Below are 12,547 nucleotides of genomic sequence, written 5' to 3'. Positions count from 1 at the left end.
TGACATCAATGTATACATTTATTTTAATTTAATTTTTTTGCATAAAGTAGATTCTTTGCATCATCCTTCATATTTGATTCCTTGGCTTGGACACTCAAGACGTAGAGAAAGTTCAGAGAGGTAAGAACATATCAGTGGGCTTCACCTTGTCAAATACGTCAATTCAATAGCAGAAACCTTTCTATATTAGTGCAAGTTTGTGTAGCTCTTGGCTTTTTACACTATCCAGTTCGGTTGGTCATGTTTGGTCTGTGGTCGGTACATACAGTCAACACTTCCTAATTGCACTTGAGGTTAGTTCATGTAGAAAAAAGAAACTAGAAGCAGGACATGAATGTCTGCTCTTGTCGTTTGTCATTTCATAGGTCTCTGCAGCTACAGGAAGGCCACTGGGTCAAACAGAGCAGTCCTGCAGATCGCTCTCGAGGTACCTCTGAAGACGCATGCATCGTGGACACGAGGACGACTGGGCCTTGCAAGTTGCGTGAAACATTGCCTTACACTCTTTACACCTGAGTGGGAGACAGAGAGAGTGAGTGTGTGGAGAGAAAGAGCGGGGTGAACTGATCACCGAGTGAACACATCCCAATGTATTGAAGTGACAAGGGCCCTACCTGGCAGTGGTGTCGAACTGGAAGGGGAAGATGATGTCACCGGCATGACAGATCTGGCAGATGTAGCCCCTCTGGGTGCAAAGGTCACATTGTTGAACGTGGTTGGAGGCAAACCGGATCAACATATTCAAGTAGGCAACATATGTTCCCTCCGCTATCTAAAACACAACATGGAAAAATATACCATTTAAGCTTATTAACTACATCTACTTGGTTTCTGGTGGTGTGGTCTTGCAGGTTAAGAATGTGTATTATTTCATTTAAAAAGTGAAATGACTAACAGGTAAGTAATGACTGTATATAGTAGATACCTGTTGTAAGTCCATGACACTGTAGAGATGGCTTGATTCTAACAGGTATGTCCTTAGGCCCAGTCTTGAAAAAAATAACACAATAGTTATACAAAGTCAATGAAAGCTTATGTGGAAATAATCAATGCATTGCCTTTTGGCCCAAGTCTAGATCACATAAAATAATGACCAGGGATGACTGGATTTCTCAGAATGCAGGATCAATATGATCCAGCTCACTTTGATAAACTTGCATTTGACCCAGTTCTGCAATACAAGAACACCCAAACAAAGGTCGCTCACACACACCTGGTCTGAATATCCTTGCATGGCCCACTGCGGCAGGTGAGCAGGTAGTGTCCTACAAGCTGCAGCCTCTGTCTGAGACTGTGTGCCTGGGCCATGGCCTCAACATGCTCCCACAGGTTAGGGTTCAAAAGGTGAAGGTTGAGCAGGGGCTCATGTTCAACCTGAGCCAGCAGTTCGAGGGCCTGTCTGGAGACCTACATGTACAKAACCAGGGCAAAGGACACACGAGAGCAGTTTAACAACAAAAACAAACAATATTGATCAAAGGAGAACAGGATTAGTTCAATGTCAAAGCAAAAAGACGAATGACAAAAATAGTTATTTTTCCATAGATGTGTGCAAATAAGAACAGGGTTCATACACATTTTGACAGGGAATTTCATGACCCAACAATTGGCGGTGTCTCTATGTACGTGTAAAGAAATTAAGCGTAATGTGGTATCAACACTGGAAGCCAGTGCTCTGATCCCATGTACCATCTCCCGTCGTTGTGCAAGGCACTTAACCCCCCGACAAAAGTGGAAAACCTGTTAGGCAACTGTGTAAAACACATGGTCAACCCTCAGGTTGGAGAGCTACTGGGTGTGCAGGCTTTTGATCAAACCCTGATCAAACACAGAGACAGTTTATCAAGGTCTGGTTGAGCAGCTCATTTCTCAAATGTGATTTGTTAGTGGGGGATAGGAATAAAAGCCCACACTCCCCCATTAGCTCTCCTGGAGGATAGTTGACCACCCGTTGATGTAAAAGATTGCAACATTACAACCAAATACATTTTATGCCTTTAAATAATTTGTTCATTCAATATATTAATGATCATATGGCTATGGTAGGCTACAAATCTTTTTATTCAGCAGAAGCAAGCCCACAAATTTTCTTCAGTCATATTTATCTTAGCTACCTTAGACGTGTTTACTTTGCAGTTTGACTAGCATCTATTGAGTTGCAATGTCACATACATTGGATGGCCAAATCAACTTGAAAAGCAGTGCATTCGGAAAGTATTCAGACCCCTTGACTTTCCACATTTTGTTACGTTACAGCCGTATTCTAAAATTGAATAAATAAAAAAATTCCTCAATCTACACACAATACCCCATAATGACAGGGTGAAAACAGAAATACCTTATTTACATGAGTATTCAGACCCTTTGCTATTGATATCAATCTAAGATGGCGTAGCAGTCAGACGTCCTTGTCTTGTCCCATGTATATATCCTTTTGTTGCATTCTTTTAAATATTTTTCCTAAACCTCAACTTCAAAATACTCTCCTGCAACCCGCCTCACCCAATGTGGTGTGGATCTGTTTTTTTTCTAAAGTATTTCTATTTACCTCTAAACTGGAATACCTCAACTGAAGCTAACTAGKTACCAGCTATCAGTCAGCTAACCACTGCTAGCGGTCATCAGCTAACCTTTAGCTCGGAAAGCTCTCGCCAGTTCGTACAACGCATTTCAAACCAGAGCATACCGGACCGATTTTTCTCTCCAACTAGCCTGGAGCTAGCCCATGCTAGACCCATCTCCCGGCTAGGGCTCCTGGGCTTCTCGACGTCAATGCACGAGGAGGAAAAAAACAGACTTTCCCCCATCGCAATGTCCCTCTAAGGCCCTTATGCTAGCCCCGCCCTGCTAACTGCTAGCCCTGGCCTGCTAACTGTCTGAATCGCCGTGTCCCCAGCCAGCTCAACCACTCACTGGACCCATACGATCACTTGGCTACGCATGCCTCTCCCTAATATCAATATACATTGTCCATTACTGTCCTGGTTAGTGATTACTGTCTTATTTCACTGTAGAGCCTCTAGCCCTGCTCAATATGCCTTAACCAACCATGTTGTTCCACCTCCTACATATGCGATGACATCACCTGGTTTAAACGTCTCTATYGACTATATCTCTCTCATCATTACGCAATGCCTAGGTTTACCTCCAATGTACTCTCTTCCTACCATACCTTTGTCAGTACATTATGCCTTGAATCTATGCTATCGTGCCCAGAAACCTGCTCCCTTTACTCTCTGTTCCGAACGTGCTAGAAGGCCAGTTCTTATAGCCTTTAGCCGTACCCTTATCCTGCTTCTCCTCTGGTGATGTAGAGGTTAATCCAGGACCTGCAGTGCCTAGCTCCACTCCTACTCCCCAGGTGCCCTCATTTGTTGACTTCTGTAACCGTAAAAGCKTTGGTTTCATGCATGTTAACATTAGAAGCCTACTCCCTAAGTTTGCTTTAGCACATTCTGCCAACCCGGATGGCACAGCCGTGTCTGAATCCAGGCTTAGGAAAACCACCAAAAACCCTGACATTTCCATCCCGAACTATAACATTTTCCGCCAAGATAGAACTGCCAAAGGGGGCGGTGTTGCAATCTACTGCAGAGATAGCCTGCAGGGTTCTGTCTTACTATCCAGGTCTGTACCCAAACAATTCAAGCTTCTACTTCTAAAAAAATCACCTTTTCAGAAACAAGTCTCTCACCGTTGCCGCTTGCTATAGACCACCCTCTGCCCCCAGCTGTGCCCTGGACACCATATGTGAATTGATTGCCCCCCCCATTGATCTTCTGAGCTCGTGCTGCTAGGTGACCTAAACTAAGGTAAGTGATTAAAATTAATCACTTACCTTTGATGATCTTCATCTGATGGCACTCCCAGGTCTCCATGATAGACAATAAATGTTTGTTTTGTTCGATAAAGTTAATCTTTATGTCCAAATACCTCCTTTTTGTTTGCACGTTTAGTCCAGTAATCCAAATGCACAAAGCGCGAGCACAAAGTCCAGACGAAAAGTCAAAAAAGTTCCATTACAGTTCGTAGAAACATGTCAAACGATGTATATAATCAATCTTTAGGATGCTATCATAAATCTTCAATAATATTACAACCGGACAATTCCGTTGTCATTAGAAAGGAAAGGGAACGGAGCTCGCGCTCACGGCCGTGCGCAATAAACAACTATATGCTTTCAGCTGAGCCACCTGCTTTGAGTGGTCTTATTCTCTCCCCTTTCACAATAGAAGCCTGAAACAACTTTCTAAAGACTGTTGACATCTAGTGGAAGTCTTAGGAAGTGCAATCTATTTCTCAACAAAGCATCCTTCACTCATGCTGCCAAACATACCCTCGTAAAACTGACCATCCTACCGATCCTCGACGATGTCATTTACAAAATAGCCTCCAACACTCTACTCAACAAATTGGATGCAGTCTATCACAGTGCCATCCGTTTTGTCACCAAAGCCCCATATACTACCCACCACTGCGATCTGTATGCTCTCGTTGGCTGGCCCTCGCTTCATACTCGTCGCCAAACCCACTGGCTCCAGGTCATCTAAAAGTCTCTGCTAGGTAAAGCCCCGCCTTATCTCAGCTCACTGGTCACCATAGCAGCACCCACACGTAGCACGTGCTCCATCAGGTATATGTCACTGGTCAACCCCAAAGCCCATTCTTCCTTTGGCCGCCTCTCCTTCCAGTTCTCTGCTGCCAATGACTGGAAATAACTGCAAAAATAAGACTCTTACCTCCCTCACTAGCTTTAAGCACCAACTGTCAGAGCAGCTCACTGCACCTGTACATAGCTCATCTGTAAATAGCCCATCCAATCTACCTCATCCCCATACTGTATGTATTTATCTTGCTCCTTTGCACCCCAGTATCTCAACTTGCACATTAATCCTCTGCACATCCTACCATTCCAGTGTTTAATTGCTTTATTGTAATTACTTTGTCACCATGGCCTATTTATTGCCTTACCTCTTATCCTACCTCATTTGCACATGCTGTATATAGATTTTCCTACTGTATTATTGATTGTATGTTTGTTTATTCCATGTGTAACTCTGTGTTGTTGTATGTGTCGAACTGCTTTGCTTTATCTTGGCCAGGTCACATTTGCAAATGAGAACTTGTTCTCAACTAGCCTACCTGGTTAAATAAAGGTGAAACATTTCAAAAAAAAWATATGAGACTCGAAATTGAGCTCAGGTGCATCCTGTGTCCATTGATCATCCTTGAGATGTTTCTACTACTTGATTGGAGTCCACCTGTGGTAAATTCAATTGATTGGACATGATTTGTAAAGGCACACACTTGTCTCAAAAGGTCCCACAGTTGACAGTGCATGTCAGAGCAAAAACCAAGCCATGAGGTCAAAGGAATTGTCCTTAGAGCTCTGAGACAGGATTGTGTCGAGGCACAGATCTGGGGAAGGGTACCAAAAAATGTCTGCAGCATTGAAGGTCCCCAAGAACACAGTGGCCTCGATCATTCTTAAATGGAACAAGTTTGGAACCACCAAGACACTTCCTAGAGCTGGCTGCCCGGCCAAAGTGTGTAATCAGGGGAAAGGGGCCTTGGTCAGGTAGGTGACCAAGAACCCGATGGTCACTTTGACAGAGCTCCTCTGTGGAGATGGGAGAACCTTCCAGAAGGACAACCATCTCTGCAGCACTCCACCAATCAGGCCTTTATGGTAGAGTGGTCAGACGGAAGCCACTACTCAATAAAACGCACATGACAGCCCACTTGAAGTTTGCCAAAAGGCACCTAAAGATCTCCTAGATCAAGATTCTCTGGTCTGATGAAACCAAGATTGAACTCTTTGGCCTGAATGCAAAGCGAAAAAAATCTATTTTAGAATAAGGGTGTAATGTAACAAAATGTGGAAAAAGTCAAGGGGTCTGAATACTTTCCGAATGTACTGTATCTACAAAACCGGTTTTAAACCACATAATCCAAAAGAAAGGCAACATTAATATTTTTCCTAAAATTAATGTTCACTATTCACATATTATTTTGATTATTTTCACGATTCAACAAAATTGTTGTTGATGCAACGAACGAAACAATCGTTTCAATGAATGGTCAAATTTTTTTTATCAACTTTGTATGGCCTTATTCGTGAGTTCAGTGGAAAGTTTTTTTGGGACATGATGACATGACGAAAACATTATTACAAGCTAATAATAGCTTACCACTTAACTACAGGGTATAAGATACTTTTGTGTATGTGGACACACCTTCAAATTAGTGGATTCGGCTATTTCAGCCACACTCATTGCTGACAGGTGTATAAAATCGAGCACACATCCATGCAATCTCCATTGACAAACATTGGCAGTAGAATGGCCTTACTTTAGATCTCAGTGACTTTCAACTTGGCACCGTCATAGGATGCCACCTTTCCAACAAGTCAGTTTGTCAAATGTATGCCCTGCTAGAGCTGCCCCGGTCAACTGTAAGTGCTGTTATTATAAAATGGAAATGTCTAGGAGCAACAACGGCTCAGCCGCAAAGTGGTAGGCAACACAAGCTCACAGAACAGGACTGCGAGTGCTGAAGCGCGTAAAAATAGTTTGTCCTCAGTTCAAAACTGCCTCTGGTTGCAACGCCAGCACAATAACAGTTAGTCTGGAGCTTCATGAAATGGGTTTCCATGACCAAGCAGCCACACAAAAGCCTAAGATCACAATGCGCATTGCCAAGCATCGGCTGAAGTGTTGTAAAGCTCGCCGTCATTGGACTCTGGAGCAGTGGAAACGCGTTCTCTGGAGTGATGAATCACTCTTCACCATCTGACAGTCCGACAGACAAATCTGGGTTTAGCGGATGCCAGAACGCTACCTGCCCCAATGCATAGTGCCAACTGTAAAGTTTGGTAGAGAAGGAATAATGGTCTGGGGCTGTTTTTCATGGTTCGGGCTTGGTCCCTTAGTTCCATTGTAGGGAAATCTTAATGCTACAGCATACAATGACATTCTAGACGATTCTGTGCTTCCAACTTTGTGGCAACAGTTTGGGGAAGGCGCTTTCCTGTTTCAGCATGAAACGTGCACAAAGCGGGATCTGTACAGAAATGGTTTGTCGAGATCAGTGTGGAAGAATTTGACTAGCCTGCACAGAGCCCTGACCTCAACCCCATTGAACACCTTTGGGATGAACTGGAACGGTGACTGGATTTTTATGACTATACAAACCCTAAAGAATAAGCTTTACCAAGGATGTGCTTTACCAAGGATGTGCTTTGACACAAATGTTAGCTCTGTGTGTGGTCCATAGACCCCGTGAGAGACTCACCTCGCGAGGCGTGAGGTCCCAGTTATGCACCATGCGGGAGGGTATGGCGATGGTGTCACCCTGGTGACAAGCGTCGCAATAGTACTTCCCTGAGAACTCGCACAGTCTGGCTTTTCCCCGGGAGACACCCACCGGCTTTGGACAACCTGCAGAGAAGGCGGTAATACATACTCGGTCTCTCCCAGTAACGGCATGGTAAGGGAAACTTAATGTTTACAAAAGAGTTGCCTGTTATTAGGTTAAGCTTTAGAGCTACCTGCACACTTGAAGCCCTGAAGGTCCAGCCCCTTCTCTGTGGGCACTGTATATAGATGGGCCAGCAGCACCCCGTCCCCCTTCAGTCTATGCTGCACCAGTCTGTGGACGTTGCCCCATGCCCCAGTGGCTAACCCGGGGCTATTAGGCTCCCCGTTCTCTCCATTCTCCAGGTAGGAGTCCAGGACTCCCCTGATGATGCCCCTCCAGGCACGCGCCTCCTCAGGGCTCTTGGCCCTCAGCTTGAGCGTATCTCTGGCTGTTACGACCCTAAAGAAAGCCGGTCCCCCCAGAGAAACGTCTGGGACCACGTCCCGTATCCCCTCGATGGGGTGGGAGCAGCACAGTACCTTTCGCCCATCCTGTACCCGGAAACTGTTGAGAGTCTCCAAGGAGAGGGAGAAGACCAGAGGAGTCCAGTTGCGAGCCTCTGCGTCCTGGGATAGGTACAGCACCGCCTCCTTAATGGCGTCTGACTCAGGGACTGTGGGACGCGTCCAGTCTAGCTCAAGTGGCGGCTGCTGCTCCTGCTCAACCGCAGTACCCCCTCGCTCGGGACTGGTGGGTACGGAGGGGGACGAAGGGGAAGATTTTCGGGGCTCTTCCAGGATGACAAAGCTGTCAGTGGACTGCAGCACCTCTGAATGGTCGTCAAGGCGGTGCAACGGGCGGAACTTGCTGACGGCCTCTGCGATGCGGTCCACCCAGTCCTCTGCCTCGTCATGGTTGGCTGCCCGCAGGTGGAGCCTCTTCCCTGGGAAGGCCAGGTCGAAGCGGCCCTCGGCCGAGGTGACGCGGGCGTCTTCGCAACGCAGCAGGGAGCAGTTGTCACAGCAGGTGCGCTCCTCTGCGTTCAGGTAGAGGCGGAACTCGAAGGGCGAGAGCTCGCAGTAGTAGTCCCGCCACATGCCCACAGCGCCCCGCCGCTCCAGATGGCCCAGCTTCAGCAGCCCACGGAAAGGGTTGGACAGGCCTGAAAGAGAAGAAGAGTGAAAGAAAAAAGGGAGGGAATGAAAGAGCGAGTGAAGTCAAGGGCGCCATTGAAAAACTGCAAAACAGATCTAAAGTGAGCGGGCCTTATTTCTGTCCAGATAAAACTTTGCTAATGACACTCAAGTATAACAGGTTTTATTGTAACATGAATATAATTTTTGCACTGCGGATTCAACACATAAGTGTAATAACCCTTAGCCCTATACTATATGGATAGGGCTAAATTGAAATGTTTTTTTACAGAATAAATATTGACAGCATATGCATAACCACGGTAGCAAAAAAAGGGACCAGTTTGAAGTATACGGGAATTTGAAAGCTTGTTCTATTGCCAACATGACTGGCTGATTCTAAAATACGATTTTACAGTGTTAGGCTTTCACAATGCAATTCAAAGAAGCAGATCGTAATTTGTGAGCATAGAATGCATCTGCATTCAGATGTGTAAGTCTGCAGCAAATTTTCTTCACAATACAGAAAATTTTCTTCACAATACAACAAAGATACGCTCATTCTATATACCTTTGCACAGTATATTACATGAGTTTTATGATATGGAAATGTTAAGCGCACATTTGAACTCACAGGTGTTTGGCTGGCTTGTATGACATCAAAGTGGTATTTATTATCTTTCAAAATACATTGAGTCCTCAGTTTACAGCATTTCCCTCAGACAACAAAACTAGAGGTCGACCGATTAATCGGAATGGCCGATTAATTAGGGCCGATTTCAAGTTTTCATAACAAATCGGAAATCTGTATTTTTGGACATCGATTTGGCCGATTTTTTCTCTCTCTACACCTTTATTTAATTAGGCAAGTCAGTTAAGAACACATTCTTATTGTCAATGACGGCCTAGGAACGGTGGGTTAACTGCCTTGTTCAGGGGCAGAATGACAGATTTTTACCTTGTCAGCTCGAGGATTCAATCTTGCAACCTTACGGGTTAACTAGTCCAACGCCCTAACCACCTGCCTCTCATTGCACTCCACGAGGAGCCTGCCTGTTACGCGAATGCAGTAAGAAGCCAAGGTAAGTTGCTAGCTAGCGTTAAACTTATCTTATAAAAAACAATCAATCAATCATAATCACTTGTTAACTACACATGGTTGATGATATTACTAGTTTATCTAGCGTGTCCTGCGTTGCCCATTCGAAAAAGAACTGTCGTTGCTCCAACGTGTACCTAACCATAAACATCAATGCCTTTCTTAAAATCAATACACAGAAGTATATATTTTTAAACCTGCATATTTAGCTAAAAGAAATCCAGGTTAGCAGGCAATATTAAACAGGTGAAATTGTGTCACTTCTCTTGCGTTTATTGCACATAGAGTCAGGGTATATGCAACAGTTTGGGCCGCCTGGCTCGTTGCGAACTAATTTGCCAGAATTTTACGTAATTATGACATAACATTGAAGGTTGTGCAATGTAACAGGAATATTTAGACTTATGGATGCCACCCGTTAGATAAAATACGGAACGGTTCCGTATTTCACTGAAAGAATAAATGTTTTGTTTTCGAGATGATAGTTTCCAGATTCGAACATATTAATGACCTAAGGCTCGTATTTCTGTGTGTTATTATGTTATAATTAAGTCTATGATTTGATAGAGCAGTCTGACTGAGCGATGGTAGGCACCAGCAAGCATTCATTCAAACAGCAATTTCGTGCGTTTCGCCAGCAGCTCTTCGCAATGCTTCAAGCATTGCGCTGTTTATGACTTCAAGCCTATCAACTCCCGAGATTAGGCTGATGTAACCGATGTGAAATGGCTAGCTAGTTAGCGGGGTGCGCGCTAATAGCGTTTCAAACGTCACTCGCTCTGAGACTTGGAGTAGTTGTTCCCCTTGCTCTGCATGGGTAACGCTGCTTCGAGGGTGGCTGTTGTCGGTGTTCCTGGTTCGAGCCCAGGTAGGAGCGAGGAGAGGGACGGAAGCTATACTGTTACACTGGCAATACTAAAGTGCCTATAAGAACATCCAATAGTCAAAGGTATATGAAATACAAATCGTATAGAGAAAAATAGTCCTATAATAACTACAACCTAAAACTTCTTACCTGGGAATATTGAAGACTCATGTTAAAAGGAACCACCAGCTTTCATATGTTCTCATGTTCTGAGCAAGGAACTTAAACATTAGCTTCTTACATGGCACATATTGCACTTTTACTTTCTTCTCCAACACTTTGTTTTTGCATTATTTAAACCAAATTGAACATGTTTCATTATTTATTTGAGGCTAAATTGATTTTATTGATGTATTATATTAAGTTAAAATAAGTGTTCATTCAGTATTGTTGTAATTGTCATTATTACAAATAAATACAAGTGGAATTTTATTTATTTATTTTTTAGTAATTTTTATTTATTTTTATAAATCGGCCGATTTAATCAGTATCGGCTTTTTTTGGTCCTCCAATAATCGGTATCGGCGTTGAAAAATCATAATCGGTCGACCTCTAAACAAAACATCTGCCGAAGTTGCCCAATTAGCAGGAGGGACGGGGCAACTTCTTGTCACGCACGGTGCTCAAATTCAGAACGGCTGTCAGTCAAAAGCCATGCAGATCTGAAGCGGAGAACCTGAGCGCTGACATTGTGTATAGCATGTTACTGTACAGCCACTGCGTTCCAATTTAGGCAAGTATCAAATCTGATTTGTCACATATACAACAGGTGTAGAGGTAGACCTTACCGTGAAATGCTTACTTACAAGCCCTTAACCAACGATGCTGTTGAGAATATTTACTAAATAAACAATAAAAAAATAAAAGAGTAACAATAAGAGACAGTGGCAGAAACACTATGTACAAGATAAGTACATAATCAGAGTCCAAATCTGCCATTTTCAACCCGTATATGGGCACGAGTGTAAAGGGCTACACATACTCCATCATAAGGAGGAAGTACCAGCAAGATAACCTATTTATAATTATCTGAAGTTGTAAGCAAAAATGAGGAAGCACATACCAAGAAGGTAAGACAGAATTCATGTACATTACTGATAGAGGCATTAAAAAGTTCATACTGTCAGGGCCTTGATATTTGTTTCACAATAATAGAAGTTCTGGGCCTTGATATTTGTTTCACAATAATAGAAGTTCTGGGCCTTGATATTTGTTTCACAATAATAGAAGTGCTGGACTTTCCAATGACTCCTCATCATCGAAACAAAATGATTTGTTTCATCTTGCTTCTCTGAAACTACAAGTGTGACAAAAACCAGAATGATGGATGAAAACTAGGAACAATACTTTTGGCATGTCACCTCATGACCAAGGCCACTTATGGTGGTGGTTGAGCACTGGTTACAACAGACTGCATCACAAGGTGTTGTGTTCAAGAAATGATAGAAGTGGTGGTGCTCCTGGTTTTGGGAGCTTACCTATCTGCCTGCGGTGAACCACGCTGGGGGGAGACTGGGGCGTCTCGGGCTCTGGAGGGGGAGAGGTCAATCCATTCACAAGAGCTGGGCCAAAGCCTAGTAAAGACTCATCGGGGTCAACCAGTTCCTCAAGGTGTGGCTTATAGATGTCATCCTCAGAGATCCAGGAGTGGGAATGCTGAGAAAGGGAAGACGGGTTTTACTTAGTGATGATTGGTGSCTAATTGAGCAAATCTTGAAATAGAATGATTGTTTCAGCATGTAACCATATAAATCCACAGATGCTTTATAATTTCGCAAAAACTTTGCACAATATGACTGCAAAGGTCAAGGAGCACTCAAAGAACTTAAGGTCAGGTCAACCACATGACGAGTGAGTCAGACTGAGTCTGATGAAGGGAATGAGAGGGAGACCGAGAGAGAGAGAAAAATAAAAATAAAAAAAACAAGAGATTCAACTTACTGTGATTGAGTCTGTAGACACCCTCCTGCTTTGCACACTGGTAGTACGGCATAGGTTTGTGTGGGCTGAAGGCGCAGAGGTGCTCTTAGCAGAATCTTCTGTCTTTTTCTCCTGTGGCGTCTCTGTGACAGGTAGGTGAGGAGTTGTCGC

The 12,547-nt window shown here is 43.8% G+C and overlaps 1 protein-coding gene across 1 annotated transcript; it reads right to left on the bottom strand.

The window, feature by feature from the left end:
* LOC112080578 (putative pleckstrin homology domain-containing family M member 1P) lies at positions 1-12,541 on the bottom strand (the record flags this gene model as incomplete). The annotated part of the gene is made up of 8 exons (XM_024146378.1): positions 1-512; positions 615-772; positions 926-989; positions 1,214-1,407; positions 7,294-7,439; positions 7,550-8,521; positions 11,935-12,112; positions 12,398-12,541. Coding segments are annotated over 8 exons (1,974 nt in total), but the record flags the coding sequence as incomplete, so codon positions are not given.
* Positions 12,542-12,547: the final 6 nt, after the last annotated feature.

The sequence above is a fragment of the Salvelinus sp. IW2-2015 genome, unplaced genomic scaffold (assembly GCF_002910315.2).
Source record: "Salvelinus sp. IW2-2015 unplaced genomic scaffold, ASM291031v2 Un_scaffold16384, whole genome shotgun sequence".
Taxonomy (NCBI): Eukaryota; Metazoa; Chordata; class Actinopteri; order Salmoniformes; family Salmonidae; genus Salvelinus; species Salvelinus sp. IW2-2015.
This window is presented reverse-complemented; position numbering and strand designations above follow the sequence as displayed.